The sequence below is a fragment of the Giraffa tippelskirchi genome, chromosome 4 (assembly GCF_054371585.1).
Source record: "Giraffa tippelskirchi isolate mGirTip1 chromosome 4, T2T-mGirTip1v1.2.pri, whole genome shotgun sequence".
Classification (NCBI taxonomy): Eukaryota; Metazoa; Chordata; class Mammalia; order Artiodactyla; family Giraffidae; genus Giraffa; species Giraffa tippelskirchi.
In genome coordinates, this window is record NC_137278.1 from 131,730,426 (window position 1) to 131,750,836 (window position 20,411).

The window sequence follows — 20,411 nt, forward strand, 5'->3', positions numbered from 1 at the left end:
ACTCAGCAAGCACTTACTAAGCACTTAGGATTGTGTTAAGTGCCAGAGAAATAAAGATGACTGAGCCAGTGTCTGCCCCCAGGAGTTCAGTCTGAAGGGGAGGACAAACACATTAACGTCTAATTGCAGTCTTCAGCTTGGGAAGTGCGATGGTGTAGAAAGGCAGGAGCATCTAGGCAGCACAGAGCAGGGCTTGGGGAATGCTGCCTGTAGGAGGAAATCTCTGCTGGCTAAAAGGATAATTAGGAGCTGGAGAGAAGTGTGGAGGAGAAAGCATTCCAGGTAGAGGGGCAGCATCTGAGCGAGACAGAGCGTAATGTGCTCAGAGAATCCTTCCGGAGCTACTCGGGGCTTTTGAAGTATAAGGTGTAAGGCAGACAGTGGTGAGAGGGCTTTGACTGCTCTGTGGATGGGCTTCCCTGTTGTCTCAGACAGTAAAGGATCTGCCTGCAATGCAGGAGACTTGGGTTCGATCCCTGGGTTGGGAAGATCCTCTGGAGGAGGACATGGCAACCCACTCTGGTACTCTTGCCAGGAGAATCCTTTGGACAGAGGAGCATGGCGGGCTACAGTCCATGGGGTTGCAAAGAGTCGGTCACAACTGAGCGACTAAGTACAGCACAGCGGATGAACCACACGTCATGCTTTTTGGTAGGAGGGTGGCGTGATCAGATTTTGAGGTGTCAGTGTGGCAGCCGTGGGAGGGGAATCAGTTGGAGTTGGACAGCCAAGTGGATGCCTGGCAGTGTGGTGATGCTGGTGGCAGCCCTAACCAGGGCTGGTTTGTGTGGTAGAGACTCAAAAGATTAAATTTAGGGAGCTCGATGGATCAAATTTGATATTTGAAAGGTGGAGATAAGGGCAAAAGGAGGAATTCAGGATGGCACTCAGATTTCTAGCTTGAGATAGAAATGTATATTTGAGAGAGTCATTGGTGTCTTCCCAGGTGGTGCTAGTGGTAAAGAACCCTTCTGCCAATGCAGGAGACATAAGACATGTGGGTTGCGGGTATGATTCCTGAGTTGGGAAGATCCCCTGGAGGAGGGTATGGCAACCCTCTCCAATATTCTTGCCTGGAGAATCCCACGGAGAGAGGAGCCTGGCAGGCTACGGTCCATGGGGTCGCAGAGTTGGACACGACTGAAGCAACTCAGCATGCACAGTGTCTATTGGTCAAATAAAATTTGGGGCTTAAATATTCTCATGCCTCTCTCTATATTCCTGTAGACAGCACAGCCCTTTTGTGTGTCTGGGAGGGACAACTCCAGGGGCTTCTGCAGGTCACAAGGGGAAAAACAGAGTTGTGGAGAAAAGTAGTTAGCTGAGGGGACCGAAAACGGAGATTTGTGGTTAATCAAACCTCAGCTTTGCAGACCGCAGGTTTAACCTGAGGAAGTCAGGAGACAACGGGGAAACGAGGGACTTGAGATAAGGTGGAACGCTAAAAACGACTTTCTTTACAAAATCTCATTCAAAAGATCACTCAGCAGAGCACCTTAGTCAGTCAGTGACTCAATTCTTTCTCCCCAAACTCTGGTCCCAGCTTTCCTGTGAATCCCCTGGGTGGCCATTGATATTTTCAGTCTTATCTTTCAAAGGGGTATATGTGCAACTGCTCTAACCTAGAAAATTAGTAAACATATAAGTAAATATATTTACCTAAACTGTTCAACTGCATGTATAGACTCTGTCTTTTATGTATTTTAAAGTACTGTGAAATTATATTTTATGTATGGGCTTAGAAGCTGTCTTTGAATCACCTGCGACTGCTAGAGTAGCTCATCCCAGTTGCCATTTATAGAGCCCTTCTCCTGGGCCAGGCCACATGCAAAATACTTTTTGTTCATTCATCCCTTCACTGAATTCTTGTAGGAGGTAGAGATTGTGATTCACATTTTATGGATGAAGAAACTGAGGTTCAAAGAAGTCTAGTAACCTTCCCACTGTCTCATGAAAAGTACCAGGACTGAAATCTAGGTCCTCCCTGTTCAAAAAGCCCATGCCGTTATTTATAGATGGCTCTGAATGTTTAAAATGTCATTCAGATATGAAGGAATTGTCACTGGTGGTATCCAAGAGGGAGTTCCCTTGGCTTTCTGCTCTGCATGGTATCCTTCTTCCTGTGAGACAGAAGCCTTGAACTTCAGGTGTCTAGCACACATACCTCGTTCAGCTAGTTTTACCCAGTCTTGCTGGACAGGGAAGCACTGTTTAATGATCAACCAAAGTCAGTCAGACAAATCCAGGTGGGCCTTTCCAAGTTAGAAATGGAGATTTGATTTCTTTGAAAGGAGATGGCAAGATATAGCAGAAAAAGGCATGTCCTGTCAAAAGTTCTGTTGGAGGCCGCATATCTGGGTTTGAATCTCGGTTCTGCCTCATTCGGTATGACTTCGAACCAGTTGGTCTCCGATTCTTAATTCTCTCACCAGTTAAACAGGCATAACACCACTTAACCTCCACCGGTTACTGAGAGCAGTGAGAAGAGTGCCTGGCATGTAAGAGACGCTCAGTAATGTTTTCCTCCCCCTTCGTGGCCCTGAGTGATTATGACACCTAGGATGCCAGACATTGAGAGAAGCAGACAAGATTCAGAGGCTCTCTGGGTCAAGGGGTGGGAACTCTTATGAGCCTGCCTCTAAACAGGTGTTTTTTTTTTTTTCTGGCTGGACGATCAAATGAGATACAAAAAAGCTGGGCACTCAAAGATGGGTTTGGGGTGTGGGCAGTCATGACCCCTGTGTCAAGCTCTGGCCTTAGCAAGTATGTTGCTGCTGCTGCTAAGTCACGTCAGTCGTGTCTGACTCTGTGTGACCCCACAGACGACAGCCCACCAGGCTCTTCTGTCCCTGGGATTCTCCAGGCAAGAATACTGGAATGGGTTGCCATTTCCTTCTCCAGTGCATGTATGCATGCTAAGTCGCTTCAGTCGTGTCTGACTCTGTGCGACCCCATGGACGGCAGCCCACCAGGCTCCTCTGTCCACAGGATTCTCCAGGCAAGAATACTGGAGTGGGTTGCCATTTCCTTCTCCCTAACGAGTATGAGGGAGGGACAATGTTGGGAAGGTGGGTTGTGGATCAAGAGCAGGCTGGGGTCTTTATGTTTCCTCCCCAAAGAGGTGAGGTGCTCCGAGGCACTGAGATGGACCCCCATCTGAGAGCAATTGGAAAAGCCAGGAAATATAAAAGACTTGTAGTGCCTCTCCCCAGCTGATATGACTGGTGCTGGGCCTCAGTTTGTCCTTCCATGAAGCAGGAGTCATGCCTCTCCCACGTGTAGTCTGGATGTAGGAAGGGATTCATTAGGTTTTATGACTCGATGATAAGCTCCTGGATTTATAATGAGACTCCTGGAAATCCAGACCCAGTGGTGTACTGGGTGGGGTGGAGTGCTGTCCCCAGCTGGCCACATGGGCAACTCACAACACCTATTAGGCTTCTTCTGTATGTCAGATTGTCTAGGAACACGTGAGATCAAGGAAAAGTCCATGCCCTCAGGAAGCTTACAGTCTAGTTCAAGAAATAATATGGAATGTGAAAGGTGAGTAATAATATGGGAATAAAATCATTTTTTTCATGAAATCTTACAATTAAAAGATCTAGCATAATGCTCATCCCAAAGTAGATATTTATAAGCCATAATTTTTCATTTTTTTGGTAAAAATATAAGAGTTATTGCCAGACAAAACAAGACTTCCAGTTGGCACAGTGTATGGTGCCTAGAAGACACTAAAGGAATGATGGAGTGTAATCTTGGATGGGAAGCAAGGACAGTAGCCCTGTAGAAGTTCAAGGAACGGAGTGTGCAGAGGTCTGGGTTGCTTGAAGGGGGCTTCATGAGGCACCTTGATCGTATTAATCCTGAAGGATACATACAATCTGAAAAGGTTCAGAAAAAGGCTAAAACAATTGGTTGTCTCAGAGGAGGCATTGTGTGAGAATACAAAGTCAGGGTCAGACCTAGGTTCAAACCCCAACTCTATCACGTACTAGCTGTGTGACCTTGGGCAAGTTCCTTGGCCTGCCTTTCCAAGCCTTTGTTTCCTCACTTGTAAAATAGGAATGATTTTGGTCCTAACTCCATAGGCTAGTTGTGAGAATTAAATGAGATAATTTATATAGAGTTCCTATCTCAGTTTTGTCAATAAATGTTATTAGCTTTTGTCATTATTCCGTTTTTCATTTTAATAGTAGTGTCATTAGTATCCTAATCATGCCCACTGATTTACCTTAGTTCCTAGGACCTTGTGTCATCTGGCCATTCCCTGCCTGCTGTAATTTCCTCAAATATGCTTTTATTCCATTATTGCTGATCACTTGGAGACTCCTGAACTTTTTTTGGTGTTTGGTACTTCTGTGTACTTGCAAATGCATGTCCTTGCCTAGAATATCACCATCTTGCCCTGCTTCATTGCTTTTGCCTAACTTCCTCCTGCTTGATGTTTTAAGAGTAAATCCTATAGCATTTCTTCCAGGAAGCCTTACTTGACTCCTCTGTTCTGTTGCCTCCCTGGGATCCCATAGTACCATATACTGCTGTTTGACAGCAGTGCTGTGTGCGCTCATCCCTGGCTTGCTGGTCTACCTTGCCCTCTGGATATAAACTTTCTGAATGTAGGGATCCTACCTTATTTATTTTTATATCTCCAGCTCCTAGCTTAGTGACTGGCATATAGTTATTTTCTGCTAATTGTTGAATAAGAAATCCAAACCAAAAACAAGCAAACAAAAAACCAAGAAGAACACAGCTCGCTTTATGTGTAACATTTATTGCCTAGTTCTGATTTAAATGCTTTATATATATTAACTTATTTAATTGTCATAGCAACCTTAAGAAGTAGGTACTATTTGTACCTCCATTTTACAGATGAGGAAACTGAGGCTCATAGAAATTAAGTAACCCTCCCAAGGCCACACTAGTAAGTGGTGGAACCAAGATTCATACTTAGGGCAGTGTGGCTCCTCATTCTGTGCTTTAGCCACTCTTTGAGATTTGTGATACTTATTGAACGCCCCAGAAAAAGTGAAGAGACATTAGCTGTACGTCACAACTCCATGAACACATGCTAAAAGCATTAGGAAATGTGTAGAGACACTTTTAGGAGAGAGTGTAAACCTTCCCACTCTTACTTAACGACAGATTTGCTAGAGAAGGTGGGATTTCTCCCGTTGTGAATTGAATGAGGGGCATGGCTGGTGACTGGGAAGGAGATGAACTCTGAGGATGATGGAGGAGAAATCTTAGGGAGCAGATGAAGAGTATATGTATGGGGAACTTCAATTTGCTCAATCTTTATTGAGGACCTACTGCAGTGATCAACAAACTGGTGATGATGATGCCTGTGCTCAGGAGCTTGTGGTCTAGCGGACTTTAAGATGAGTCTGGTTAGACGATGAGTCAGGGGAGTGTCTTAGACCTATAACACGAACTGAAAGACAGAGTTGAAACTCAGTGAGTGGGTGGGAATTTGCTGCGGGAGAAGCAACATATCAGGAAAGTGATTTGGGCTGTAGCACGTAAGGCAGATTATAAGACCAGAAATAGCAAGGACAATTGTGAGAAGTTGGATAATCCCCTCCAAAAATAACCAGGGACTGAACAAAGGACTTGGTGATGGATGAGGTAGTAGCAGGATCAATCAGTTATTTATTAAGCACCTGCACATGATTCAAAGACGGAGGAGGCATGACCCCTACTCTCCGTAGTTGTATTCTAATTGAAATAAAGGAAACACACCTGAAAATGCACTATATGACCTCATTCAATTTGTGTTGAGATCCACAGTATCAGTGACCAGGTATTTTCTTTCTCTTTGCTTCACTCATCTGGATTTCATTTCTAAGGTCACCTCATTTTCCAGAATAGCTGCTGAAGTTCCAGTTATTGTCTCTGCATTCCAGCCAGCTGGAAGCAGAAAGGAGAAAAAAAGGTATACTCCCTCCCTATAATGATACTTCTCAGAAGTTATACACACTACTTCTGTTCACATCCTACATGATAACGTAGCCACATCTGAATGCTAGGAAAGATGAGAAATATATTAATTCTTTGTATTTAAAAAAATTTTGTTTACTGAAGTATAGTTGATTTGCAACGTGTTAATTTCTGCTGTACAGCAGAGTGACTCAGTTATACACATATATACATTCTTTTTTATATTCTTTTCCACTATGGTTTATCCCAGGATATTGAATTTAGTTCCCTGTGCTATACAGTAGGACCTTGTTGTTTATAGAAATGTATTAATTCTGGGTTGCTAAGTGCTCAGCTAAGCATTGGAGGTTCATTAATAAGGAAGATGAGAAGAGGTTGGGGATAACAAGCAGGTCTCTGCCTTATCATTCTTCACATATAATTATGCTTTGGAGCTCAGAAGAGGGACCGAGCTATGTTGGGTAGTCACAGAGTTGGATTTTGAGTCCAGTAGTAATAGGTAGGGATGCAGAAGATTGGGGAAACATGAGTTACAAGTGAATCCTATGACTAGAGTAGCTGCTCCAAGAGAACCCAGGAGACAATGAGCTAGTCAGAGATGCTGGGGCCACCCTGGAAAATATCTTAGCTCTGAAGCTCTTTCTTATTTAAGATGCTGAGAACAGTCAGCCAAGGAGTTTAGGTTTTCTTATGTAAATGGTAAGGAGTCAGAGATTTCTGAACTGAAAAGAAGCATGATTTATCTTACGTGCTAGGAAGTTTGGAAATTCCATCCACATGCAGGCTGGAAGTCGGGATGCCAGCTAGAAGTTTATCCCAGAAGGTCGGGAGTGCACAAGGGCCCATCTGGTGGTGGCCATGGGCAGGGAAGAAAAGGTACGGATGAGAGATCCTGGGAGAGGCACACTTGGGTCCTAGTGAATGATGGCCTGTGGTCCGAGGAGAGAGAGGAAAATGTCTTTTGTGGGGTGTAACCCCAGAAATGTTATGTCCTCTCTGAGGTAGCACTGCCTAAGGGCTCCCCCTGTGGGAAGGCAGAATATGGTGAAGAGAAGGGTCAACCTTGGTTGGCTACAGGGACAATGTGAGTCTGCCCCAAGACTCCTTGGCTTTGGAAAAGCCAGCTGCCCCCAGCAGAATAGTTTCCATTCTGCGTAACTGGGGAGTGTGTGGGTCTGGCTAACCGCGAGGAGGGGCTGAGGAGCCAGCAGACAGATCAAGTTGCTGTGGCAGTGGTGTTTTTAAGCTGGGGCTTGGGGCCCGTAGCTAACAAGAGTTCTTCTATCCGAGATTGTATGCTTCTTGACTGAGTAAGCCAAGAAGGTGTCCTTAGCCAGGGCCAGGTTACCTGCCCGGGTTACCTGATGTCAGGTGTAAGGCCTACAGCATGGCAGAGAGTAGAGCTAGGGGGCTTTGCTGGCGCTGGGGACCTGACTGACTTCCAGCGCCAGTTCAGGATCCAAGGCGGGAGTCAACCACGTTGAGGAGGAGGCCTTGGGGGTATAGTTGTATTTGGATAAAGCCACCTCTTCGTTTGATTGACACCGGCCTTCCAGGACCTTGCCTTTACCCGACTTCCCTGGTGTGAGTTGCAGAGCTCAGCCTGAGACATCTGGCAAATCCATCTCTTTTTCCTCCAGGCTGCTCAGGGACTTGGCCCGTAACTGCTCAGCAAGTCATTTCTGGTTATAGAGTCATCAGTGACCACAGAAGCACGTTCTTCAGACAGGGCTCTGAAAGCTGGCTTTTCTCTGGCAGCTTGTCCCCAAAGTGATAGGGGAAACAAAACCAGAAAGTCAGACCTAAGCCGCTACAGATGCTGAAGTCAAGGAGCACTCACTTTTCCGATGTCTTTTGTCATAAGGTACCATGGTAAATTTCCCACAAGTCTAGTCGGGCAGCTCAGGCCTTGAGGAAACTGTGTGTGTGGTGAGCGCTGCGTCACACCCATGAGCCCCTGTGCATGGGGCTGCAAATGGAGGGAGGGGAGGCGGCAGGGGAGCTGCTTTGTTGAGGCTGTGGGATTTGGCGGCACCAGGGCTCCAGGCCTCGCATCCAGGGAGATGACTGCTCCCAGTCCGCTCCTTCCTATTCTTCAAGTGTTCACCCCACTCCATCATGGGCAGCGCTCCCTCTTCCTCCAGCCAAGTGTCATGAACTGTTCTTGTGATTTCCTTTCTGCCGCAGGACACTTCTTCTCCCCGAGCCTTTCCCAGTTGACTCGGGCTCATTCCAGGCTCTGTCTGTCTCATGTTATCTTCTCCAAACCTGAGCTCTGAAAACAAGGATGGGAGGGAGGAAGGCAAGGATAGCCATCCTGAGCTTCGTCTCCTAGGTTGGCCGCAGAGCCTGGCTCGGCCTGTCTGCGGGGGCTGCATTGAGACCTGGCTGCCGACCCGGCCCACTTCCTCCCTGCGCTACACCCACCGGTCACGGGGCTGGGGAAGCTGTGCTTCCCATGTCTGGACCTTCTTAATTTTAGCTCTTGGACCTTTGCTCAAACACTCTGATTTTTTTGATTTCCTTTTGTCAGTATTGTAGTTTTGGGGGGCAGTTGGGAGGAGCTATGCTGAAACAGTGAGATAAACAAACAGTGACGCAGAGGCGGCGGCAGCGTAAGCACCGGGCTGGGCCTGCTGTCTGGGCGGGCCGGGTGGAGGAGGCCTCCCGCCCTGCACACTGGCCAGCTGGCTTGTGTTAGAGCGCTGGCTGAAAATAACTCTCATTGTCTGGGAGCTGCTACCGCGGCAGGGCTGGCTATGGCCGCTGAGGGGGCCAGGGTAGCAGGAATGGTGCCTCCCACCTCCATGGGCTCCTGCCCTTTGGGAGCAGTGCCCAGCTGGCCACAGCTGCCCCTGCTGCCCACCAGGAGAGACATGTGGAGGGGAGGCCTGGCCACTCCTAACCCTATGTCCATTTGGCGGCTGGGCGTGGGCCTTTGTGCCCAGTGTTGCCTGCTTCTCCATTGACTTGGGGGCAGAGATGTTGGTTTGTGAGGGGCTCCTGGTGGGAATATGGTACTCCAGCTGCTCCTCCAGCAGTCTCCTGGCCTCCCACACCTCGTACCTCTTCACCACCTTCTCCTCTGCCATCTGCATAATGGGCTGATCTGCAGATGCCCGAGAGGACTCACTGGCAGCTGTGACCAGTGGCCAGGGCTCAATAGCATGTGGTGCCTGGGACAGTGCCTCACTTCACCTCTGGGGAGGTTCTAGACTCAGCTTCCCAGGGCTCCCTGCCCCGTGGGCTGAGCGTGGCGACTGCAGCTACCACTCCAGGGAGAAGTGGCCAGCCATAAGGGCCTCAGTGGGGTGGTGGTTCTGAGAGTGAAAACATTAAGAAAACCACCAACTCACATTCTATATTTGCTCAAAGTGAACAGCCCCTGCCTGCCTTCCCTTAAGTCTCCAGAATCCCCTTTGCAGGAACATTTCAGCCATCTCTCTCTCTGTCTCTCTCCTCAGAGAAGCTATGCCATTTTAGCCTCTGATCCTGAAATTTATCATGACTGACTGGGACCAGTAGAGGCAGCTGGGAATTTTGGGTGGTTGCTATCTCTGTTTGTTGGGTTTTCCCCAGGCCTGGCCCAAGGAGACTGGCGGAGGAGGGGTGAGTCCCAGCACAGGACCCACAGCTTTGAAGGAAACTCCAGCCCCACCGGCATTTCCCTTCCCTTGTGGTGGGAAGGAAACAAGGAGGGGCTAACCGGCTGGGGGTGCAGAGCAGGAAAGGGAAAGGAACCTCTATGACCACAGCCAGCTCTCTGCTCTTCTGCTTCTCTGGGGCTAACAGGGTCGTGTGGGGAGTAAGGAAGCCTCACTGGGGGGACTGGGCCCTTGCTCCCACATAACCCAGGAAGGGGTTGGCCCCTGAACAGGGCGCTCAGCCTGGTCTCAAACTGGCTGTAAACCAGAGCCGCCTTACTGGAGAAGCATCAGATCCACCGCTTTCTGCTTCTTCCTGTTATAGGTTTTTATTATTAGACTTCTGGCTGGTTCCCTCTGATTTAGGAATCAGTCCCAGAGTTGCTTTGAGTCCGACTTCCTCTTCTTCTGTCTCCCTGGAGTCTCCCTCTCCCTCCCCAAGGACAGTGATGTTTTACTGCCTCCTAGTCTTAGCAGCAAAGGATCAAAGCAGGGGTGAGGGGTTGCTCTGTCCCCAAAGTGTTGAGAAGCAGGGCTGAAGGAGGAGGGATAGAGGCAGGAATAGAGGACAACCCAGGAGCAAGAGGGCAGGTCCTTGGGATGTCAGAGCATCGCTCAGGGTTTCTAGGAGGAGCGGGAAGGGAAGTGTGTTGAACACCCACAGTGTTCCAGACTCACACAGACCTAAAGTATTTATCATTTAAGCCTCATAAAACCCTGTGAAGTGGCGAGATTATCTCCGTTTTATGAATGAGCTTTCTGAGGTTCTATGACTCTGAAGAGCTTGAAGTGGATCTGGAGCTCGCTGGTTCCACATCCAGTGTCCTCTGCTCCAAAACAGCTGAGTCTCCTTTCTCTTCAGCGAGGGTCTCTGAGAGGAGTTAGCGAGAACTCAGCCCGGCTTCTGCCTCAAGAGAGCCTGTGGTCTCGGAGCCACAGCAGGAAAATGTCAAGGAAACAACCTCTGACTGAAACCGGAAGGAAGGTTGGCAGGTTTGCTCCCTGGCTGTCCTCGGAACTCAGGAAGCTGCCCTTCCTCAGGACATTGAGCCCTGCTGGCCTCACACACAGTATCTGCTGGAGGCAGGGGCCCTGATGCCATGGCCTGACAGGGAGAGAACTGCCAAACCCTGGCCCTGCCCGTGATGGGTGGCTCCCACCCCCCCACAGTCCATAACTGACTGCTTGTGTGTGCTGGAGGCTGGGGAATTCCCCCACCCACTTCCTTCCCCATCACACTTCAGTCACAAAGGAGAGAAAACTACCCTCACTGCTCAGAAGTGTCACCCAGAGCTCTAGACCGGAGGACGTGGGCCTGTGGTCAGAGTGCTTCTTGCTCCTGCCCCCGGTTTCCATTTGCTGGCACCCCTCTCTCCTGGGCATCTAAAGTCTGGCCAGTTCCCCGAGGTTCCTCTTCCATGCTCTTAGGCTGGGGTTCCCAGAGGTGGTGACCCTGCTTCGTCTTTGAAGCCCCGGGGGACCAGACGTTTTCTCAGCGGTTCACCTGGTGGGGAAGTGTGAGGCCCCAGCAGCTGCCAGCGGGCGGCTGAGGGAGGAAGTTGGTGTAGACGGGATGTGATGTCTGCCACAGCCGCAACGAGCTCCCCCACCCCTCCCGAGTCGCGTGCTTCCAGGGGAGACTACTGTTTTGTGTCTTCATGGCACAGACATGGGAGAGAGGGGCAGAGGACAGTGAAGCCACCTCAGGCCGTGCGCAGAGCCAGAACCAGGCCTGGTCTCACGGGCTCTGCGGGCTGCAGCCTGGCCCTGCTTAGGTGGGAGAACTTGCTCCAGGCCACCTTTGGTCTTTGTGTCCCTGTTCTGTGGTGGCCTCTTGCTCCTGTCCTGCTGGCCACACAGACACGCTGAGATCGGCCCTTGGCAGGGTGGTCCCAGAGAGAACACTTGGGGTTGTATTTGCCTGTCCGGCCAGGTCTGCTGCATCAGCAGTGGGGCGGATTCAGTTAGCCCTTCTTCCCTGCAGAAGCTCAGGCAGATTCATAGGGCGGGAGCAACCATGGGGAGAGGGGTGACGTGGTGGTTCCTTCCCCTTCTTTTCTTCTCTTCGGGGTTTCTAAATTCTTCCATTTCTAAACACTGAACAGAAATCCAAGCTCCACTTCCTTTCTCGAGCCATAATGACCCTGTTTCCAGCCAGAAGCTTGGCCCAGAGCTCAGAACCGGAACCTGTTTTTTTTTTTTAATTTATTTATCTTTGGCTGTGTTGGATGTTTGTTGCTGCTTGGGCTTTTCTCTAGTTGCACCGAGCAGGGGCTACTCTCTTGTTTCAGGGCACAGGCTTCTCATTGTAGTGTCTTCTCTTGTTGCAAAACACAGGCTCCAGGGCACACAGTCTTCAGTAGTTGCAGCTCAGCCCCCAGGCTCTGGAGCACAGGTTCAGTAGTTGTGGTGCACGGGCTTGGTTGCTCCATAGCATATGGGATCTTCCCGGATCAGGGATTGTTAACCTGTGTCTCCTACATTGGTAGGTGGATTCTCTATCTCTGAGCCACCAGGAAAGCCCCACAACCGGGACCTCTTAACCATAGGTTTACCATCAACTTACTCTCCACTTAGTGCCTGTCATAGGGTTAGACGTTATTAGGGGTTGGAGATCATATGAATAATGATACAGTCAGTCCTTTAGATGAGTGTGTGTGTGTGTGTGTGTTAGTGTTATGTCGCTTCAGCCTTGTCCAACTCTTTGTGACCGTATGGACCATAGCCCAGCAGGCTCCTCTGTCCATGAGATTCTCCAGGCCAGAATACTGGAGTGGATTGCCATGCCCTCCTCCAGGGGATCTTCCTGATCCAGGGATCAAACCCACATCTTTTATGTCTCCTGAATTGGCAGGCGGGTTCTTTACCACTAGCACCACTTGGAAAGCCCTTAGATGAGCATACAACTGACTTAATAGCATGTATGTAAATAAATACCTAATAAATAGATACATGTAACAGAAATAAATGATGTTTAAGGATTTTCTTTCAGTTTCTTGGAAAACAGAGAGCCTACTCTCAGGATACTCTTGCTGTTTTTGGAATAACTCAGAGCCGGTATGACTCCTCAGGATCCCAGGCACATACAATTTGTGTCCCCAGGGACAAGGATGTCAAGGACCCGACAGAGATAAACTAGGTGATCACGTTTTGTTTACCTGGAAGTTAGAGCTGAGCTTGGAGCAGTAGGTAAGGGAGAGGGAGATGAGAGGAAGGCCTTACTGTGACCTGCAGCCAAGGCAGCTAGATTGGTTAGAGGAGGGGCTTGGCTGGACTGGAGCGGGAGGGGAGGGGTAAGGAGGGGACAGTAGGGCTGCTGGTCTGGGTGGGGCTTGGCCCTGGATGCCTTGGCTTTTATTCACTTACACTTGTATTCATGTATTCATTCAGCAAATGGTAGTGAACAAAATAAAATGACTCCTGGTCTGTCCTGTAATCTCAGTTAGAGTGTCTCAGTGAGGGGTTGGGACACTTCACTGTGTCTTAAATAACTGGGAGCTGTGTCATAAGTAATCAGCACTAATGATTAAAGTACTGAAATCTTGTAAACTATTTCTTTAAAAACTTGAGCAGTTATCTTCATGTTGATGTTCTACTCGTTCCCTGGTGTCCTGGATGTGAAGGAAAGGGTTAGAGTTGTAGCATCTGCACAGGCTATGTATGGGTGGCTCAGGATTCACCCATGGGTGTGTGTGGTACAGGAAGCCTGCCCAGCTCTTAGGCTGCGGGGGAAAATTGATTGATGTTGTCACTTTAGACTGGTGACTTTCAAACTTTTTTGACCTGTCCCATGTTAAGAAACACATCTTACATTGTGTGTGTTTGGTTCATGAAACAAAAACTTTGTGAAACATTATTTATACTTCCTAATTGCAATCAATTCTCATATCTTAAATTCTTGTTCTATTTTAATCTGTCCATTCTCATTCAAAATAAAGTTACTCTTGAGTGACTACACTGATTCCACAACCTGTGGTTTGGAAAACGCTGCTCAACCAAACTGAACCAAACATGAAGGGGAAACAGGAAGATGGTCGTGCCCCTCTGAGCCTTCCTATTCAGCCATGGAATGTCAGGGTGAAACCTGAGGGTTCACGCGTGAGGGAAGCCTGTCAGCCCTGTTGACTCAGGTTCTCTCCTCAGAGCTCCATGAACCTGCCTCCCGACAAGGCGCGGCTCCTGCGGCAGTACGACAACGAGAAGAAGTGGGACCTCATCTGTGACCAGGTACAGGGTTTGGGACCGGAAGTGAGGCTGGGCACGGCGGCAGGGCCTTGGGCATTGGCCTCAGCCCATGCTTATTTCCTCTTCTAAAAGCACTTTCCTAACAGATACAGGCTGGTAGGCCAGGTTCCCCTCTAGCTCCCACAAAACACTGTCTTGATTTCTTCCCAGTGAGGTTTGTTGAGCTGTGAGGTGTTTGGTGGTTTCCCCAGCAGAGCCTGTTTCTGCCTTTCCAACCAGGGTAAGGGCTGTGCCTGGCTGAGGAATCCAAAGTGCCATTTTTCTTTCACTCTGCTCTAGACCTGGCGAATAGCAGCCTTTTCCCCATTATTTACAGGCCTCTAGGAAGAGAAGCCCCGGTCCTCTAGTCTTCTGTTTCTAAATCTCAGAATGTGAGGATTGGAAACTCTCTCTACATGAAAGTGTTTAGAGCCAGAAGAGAAAAGAGAGATTTTCACTTAGCTCAGAATCAAGAACTCACTACCTGTGGGCTTGCTTTTTCCCCTGCGTACATTTGAAGATGACAACTCGTGAGTTTTTGAACTCAGACAGCCTGGCTGCAAGCAGGCTCTTAATTTTTAACATAGAAAATTACTTAAGACTCAGGGAGTACTCATCGAAGGAGGCGAAGATGGCAACAGAAAAGAAGTACCTGAGGATAAGTCACGGAGGGGAACTTATGGGTGGGGGATGTTAAGGGCCAAGTGACAGCTTAAGGAGTCCCCTCACATCAGACACTGTGGGTGCCCTGCTTCCTCAGCACTCTTCTCAGAAGCTTCAGTGTCTGTGTGCACACATGTGCTTCCCTCACAGGAACGATTCCAGGTGAAGAATCCTCCCCACACGTACATCCAGAAACTCCAGAGCTTCTTGGACCCCAGCGTAACTCGGAAGGTGAGGTGTGAAGCTGGGTAGCCCCATCTTGCTGTCCTTTGCAGTCCTGTGGGGTTTAGCGGAAAACCCTGTGACGTGGGTCAGGACTGTTCTGAGCAGCAGGAGTTGGGTCTTTGTGTTCTGGGGCTGTAGGGGAGTGGCTGGCTAGGAACAGATGGAAGGACTGTCACCGCCCTCTTGGGTGCCTTTCCTTTCCTTTTCTGCCCCTTTTGCTTCTATTGTAAAGTTGACTTGGGGGCCTCCATCAGTGACAGAGAATCCTACATTCACAGAAATTCAGGAGGAGAGTGCAGGAGTCAACCAAAGTACTGAGAGAGCTGGAGATCTCACTGCGGACCAACCACATTGGGTGAGTCACTCTCGACCGTCAGAGCCTTTCCACCTGGCCGCTTAGGACCCGGTGTCCACCGAGGAGAGTTTGCCTGTTTATCTCCCTGCTGTGGGCCAGAGCTGCCTCTCGAATGCCTTTTGGTTCCCCAGAGGGCTCCAGACTGTTCCTTTTCTGGCTTTTCTCCCCCTCAGCTCTGCCAGCTGCTGACTGGATGCTGCTGGCAAGCCTGGGGCCTCTCCTGGGGTCCTCAGTCTGTGGCTTTGAGTGGAAGACATTCCCACAGCAGCTGAGACTGGAGTCTGCCTGTGGCCTGGGGCTGGGCCAAGAGAGGCCCAGAGAAGTCTGGGAATGGGGGAATGTATTGCATTGGGTTGCTGAGACCTGGTTCGTGGACTGTTTGGTGCCCAGAAGACTGTTTGCTTGATTATAAGACAATTTTAGTTCATGAGCAGAAGCAGCTTCCTGAAACATCAGGGAAGATCTAAAAAGCAGGTGGACCAGATGCTGAACGTCTTCTGTAGTCCCAGACCCAGGTCCTGTCAACCTATTGCCTGGGTCCCTAGAAACTACGAGTCTTTTTTTTTTTTCCAGAGGAGTGGGGAACCAGGACCTGCTGAGCAGGCACAGGGCTAATGTGTGAGATACAGGGAAAGAGCTACAGTCTTGGATTCATAAAACTGTAACCAGTCAGGGTAAATATAGTGAAAGTGAGAGCAAGAGAGAGGATGAGAGAGAGAGAGAGTGTGTGTATGTGTGTATACATACACAAAGGACAATGAGGGACACCTCACTGTGACAGAGAACTGCAGGCAGGACTACAGATCTGGCCTGATCATTGAGAGCTCACAGGAGTGAGAAGTCTGAGAAGTCGAGCCTGGGGTGGAGGTGGTGGTTGCTGGGCAGGTTCCAGCGCCAGGAGAAGGAGTAGAAAGAGCCAAATGACATCATCTGCCTTCCCCTCCCGTCCTGCCTGGGCTTCTAGTGCAGGCTACCTGTATGCAGTCAGCTGCCTCCTGCAGTCATGGGAGAGAACAGGAAAGAGACAGTTCCTGGCGCAGTCGCTGTGCTTGGTGGCCAGAGCTGGCTTTCACACCGCATCCATGAACCACACACTTGAGAACTGACCCGCTAGGAAATGTGTAACTCAGCCTTCACCTTTATTTGGTGAAGCTCAAGGAAGGAAAAACTGCAGCACCCCATCAGCTACCCCACGTGTGAGAGCACAAGCGACATAGATGACAGCTCCAAACACCGCCCTGCATTCATCCTAAGGGCCTTTACCCCTCCCTGCTTCCTTCTCTCTCAGGCCCTCCCGCCCTCCTTACTGAGTCCTGCTGTGTGAGGAGGGGGCTCTGCTCTTCCCCGGAGAGGGCCGTGGAGCCATGTGGGACAGTACCCCCAGCCTGCCTCCTCTACCTGCTGCCGTCCCCTCTGGCCATTGGCCAGGCCCTGAGACCAGAGCAGCGTGGTTCCCAGGCCCAGGCCTCTCAGCAGTTGGCACACAAGCTGGAGATCCCAACCGGGTCCTTGGTTCCCAGGAGCAGCTCAGCGTCTGGCATTTGAGGAGCTCCTGTCATTTGAACTGTGCTCCCCTGGTGGAGTTACGTGGGAAGGCCAGGATGCTTCCTGGATTTCTGGGCAGGAAGAGTGTGTCAGGCTGTCAGGCAGGGCTGTGGGAGCTCCAGGGTGGTGGGAGCCCAGGACAAGGTAGCAAGAGGGGGATCCTGCCTCTGAAGCAGCCTGATCCGCCCCAGGCCCTTGGAAGATGGAGACTTGAGCCTGGAGTGGCGTAGGCTGGGAAGCGGGGCTCCGGAGCTACCCCAGCTCCTCCTCCCCCTGGTTTGTGTTGGTTTCACGGCCTTGCCGAAGTGCCCTTTGACATCTCCTCAAAGTGTCAAGATCCCGAAAATAGCAGTGGAGACTCAGACAGGAAATGAGAAAGGGGCGGGGAGCTGGAGAGCAGACAGACAGGAAACGGGAGGCCTGTCGGCCCCCAGAGAGGAAGCTAACTTCAGGCAGCTCCGGTGTCAGTCAGCCTCCTCCGCCAGAGCTTGCTGCCAGATCTCTGCCGGGCCTGGTGCTACAGCCCGGCCTCTCTCTGTAGCCCGGGTGTGGCCATCCAACATGGCGCTGGTGTCCCAGCTGTGGGGGAGATGCGGCTTTGGGGAGCTGTTTGGTGCAGCTGGCCTAGAAAGACCCCCAGACACTCAGAGTGAAGAGGGCACAGGAGAGTCAGGGTTTCATCCGGACAGTTTCCTTTCTCTCGGGGTCCTGTGTGTCTACAGGGATAGGAGTGAACCTGTCCTGTAACAATCCTGGGACTTGCTCCTGACTTTGCTTCCAGGGATCTCTCAGTTCAAAAGGCTTGAAGGCAGAAGGGTAGAAGTGCCCCGGTCTGTTATCTGTCCTCCTGCCTCCCCGGTTCAGTCTCTTAGAGGTCAGAGCCATTCTGGAGTACTTGAGTTCCTGACTGTTCCCCCATCCTTCTCCTATTCTGCCAGTCTCACCCGTGACCACGCACAGAAATCCCACATATCCCTCTGTTCACTGCTTCCCAAAATACCTTTCCTTGAACTTGGTGGAGAGCCCTTTGGCCTGGTATGCCTCTTTTCCAGAGCTCTCTTTGCCCCTCCCTGCGTGTCTTTTAACTGAGACTTCGATTGAGTTGGGGTGCTCAGTTGTGTCCAACTCTTTGTGACCCCATGGGCTGTAGCCCGCCAGGCTCCTCTGTCCTGGAGATTTTCCAGGCAAGAATACTGGAGTGGGTTGTCATTTCCTTCTCCAGGGGATCTTCCTGACCCAGGGATCAAACCTGCATCTCCTGTGTCTCCTGCACTACAGGCGAGTTCTTTACCTGCTGAGCCACCAGTCAATTTGGGGACCTGCCAGCTTCCATCAGGCACAGCTCTGTCCAAGGACTGCAGTAAATGCTCTGTGTAACCCTCAGTTCCTCCCACAAATGTGGCATCAGGAAGGTGTGCCCAGCCTTGTGTTAGACACCAGGAACCCAGAAAATGATGGAGTGGGGGCCCTGGCTGTTGAGGAGGGAGCTTCTGAAGGCTGGTTTGGCTGATGTGGTGTTGGAAGGCCTGCATCTCTCCCCATCTCTGGCTCCCCCGCCTAGGGGAGGTCTAGCCCGGTGACATGACCATGGCTGGGTCAGCCACAGGCTTTGATCTTCAGAATTCTCCCAGCCTATTTCTGAGTTCCAGAGGATCCAAGAGGGGATGTTGTTTCACAGAGGCACCTTTTGCTCCTCCCCCTCAACCCACTTTATTAGCAGACTCCTCCGCTATATTTCCTTATCTGCAGGTGGGTACGGGAGTTTCTGAATGATGAAAACAAAGGCCTGGACGTGTTGGTGGATTACCTATCCTTTGCCCAGTGTTCTGTCATGTGAGTACCACCTGGGACCAGGGCGGGGGGACCAGTGAGGAAGGACACGGTCCCATTCTGCTTTGACTGGAACTGGCAGTAGTGAAGGTGGAATGGGAACCCCAGGCAGCAGTGTGGGTGTGGACAGGTGGCCGCGGGGCTGTCTGAGGTTAGCGAAGAATGTCAGGTGACTGGAGTAGAAGGTGCGTTTTGAAGAGCAGAAGGCAAGGTGTGGAAGGGCAGCTCAGGATCCTAACCCAGAAGACCCAGACTCCATGCTGGGAGCTGCCCAAGGAGGTGTGCTGGCTTTTGGGAGAGAGGCCCCCACAGGGTTTATTTACTTTGGGAGAGCTAGGTCTTCACAAAGCCACTTTAGGTCTCCAGCTGTGAGAGCATTTCTCCATGTCACCCCAGGAGCAGTGAGCATGACCTTTGACAGACTGAAAATGAAGCATTCAAGAGCCTTTTTCAAGCAGGTGGGGGTTTGGAGGCAGCTGGAAGTGAGTTAGCACAGAGGAAAAGGCAATGTGGGCTGGGGTGGAGAGTGGAAGGAACAAGGGCTTTCAAGGCAAAGCCCCACATGGGTCTCTTCAGTCCTTTACTATCTATGTGACCTCTGGAAAGATTGTTGAGGTCCTCTTATGTAAGAGGGGATCCATGTTCCAGGGTTGCTGTAAGCATTAGATGATAATGTGTGTAAAGCAGTTTGTAGTATTTGGAACATAGGCTATACTGTGGTAGCCACTTTTTATTTGTTAATTATTGTTAAGGTGGTGTTCCCTACCGTAATTACCTAAATATATGGAAAGAGGGATTATGTTGATCATTCACAGCATGACCAACACATGCAGACCTGTACCCAAGACTTACCAGAGCCCTCGGGTGACCGATCATCCCAGTTTACCCGTGACTTTCCCCAGTGTTAGTGCTGAAAGTCCCTCATCCTGGGGAACTCCTCAGTCTGAGGACTCTGCCCCAGTCATGACTTTCACTTTTCTTGCTGCTGTCCTTGCCCTGGGCCATTCTCCTTCCTCAGCAGGTTTTTGGCCTCATCTCCTTAAGAGTTCGGAACTATTGCCTCTCCTGGGTTTGGCCTTAGTCATTTTTACCAGGTCATCCTGTTAAAACCAAGAGTGACCCACTCCCCCTTCCCAACCCTGCAGAAGTCAAGCCTCATCATCCTTCTATCCCTTAAAAAAAAAAAACTCACTCTTTTTATAGAAAGAAATGAAAAATATTTGCCAAAGCGATTTAAAAAAAATTCAGAGCTTTTATAGTAAAAGATGTAGATCATTTTTCCAAATAAGCCTATCTTGTTTGGAAAGCAAACAAATTCCAGCTGCTTGAAACCAAAATACCCTGGAACCTCAGTATTGTAGTGTCCATGGCAGTACCTTTGACTGTGTTTTTAAAAGAAAGACTCAGGGCAGGTAGGGGGTAGGTAAGAGTGTGTGTTTTGGGAAGGGTTGAGAGGAAAAGAGTGAAGCCAAATAGAGTTTGAGTAAAGGCACTTATTTGTACACTGAATGTCCCAGAGTGGGGTTGGAGTGGGGAATACTATTATCGATGGAGGGAGGGCACTGGCAAGTGATTTCCCTGACCTGAAGACTCCTCCGAGGTCCACTTGAAAGCCCCATCAAACATCTGACTGTCAGGATCCTGAAGTCTGCTCCTACTTTCTTGGAAACTTTCAGGCATCTGCAGATACTGCTTCCTATTTCAGAAAGCGTTGGCCTCTGTGACTTTGACCCTGGGGCTGTGCATATTTAAGGAGCCTGTTGGAAATGCTTGTTCCATCCTGGGTGACCCACTTCAGGGAGAGGACAGGAAAGGCGAGTGGGGCTTGTTTCTCAGAGGGGAGATCCGATGAGGGGACCTGCAAAGGAGAAGGCACTGTGGGTTCATCATCTTGAGCTGTCCTCTTTGCTCTGGCCACATTCCCAAACTGCTGATTGTGGAAGACATCTGGTCCGAGAAGCAGGAAGTGACAAAGAAGCCGTCCCAAC

The 20,411-nt window shown here is 50.0% G+C and overlaps 1 protein-coding gene across 18 annotated transcripts in view; it reads left to right on the forward strand.

Annotated features, from left to right (window-relative positions):
* The window catches only part of FMNL3 (formin like 3), a 51,631-nt gene that overhangs the window by 17,564 nt on the left and 13,656 nt on the right, over positions 1 to 20,411 (forward strand). For all 18 annotated transcript variants that reach the window (XR_014083743.1, XR_014083744.1, XR_014083746.1 and 15 more), the window contains exons 2-5: positions 13,725 to 13,808; positions 14,619 to 14,699; positions 14,972 to 15,048; positions 18,343 to 18,426. Coding sequence is in view for 8 of the 18 variants with exons in the window: in XM_081596631.1 (XP_081452757.1) it covers positions 13,725 to 13,808; positions 14,619 to 14,699; positions 14,972 to 15,048; positions 18,343 to 18,426 (326 nt within the window). In the remaining 10 variants the exon portion in view is untranslated. The remainder of the gene's footprint in view (positions 1 to 13,724; positions 13,809 to 14,618; positions 14,700 to 14,971; positions 15,049 to 18,342; positions 18,427 to 20,411) is intronic.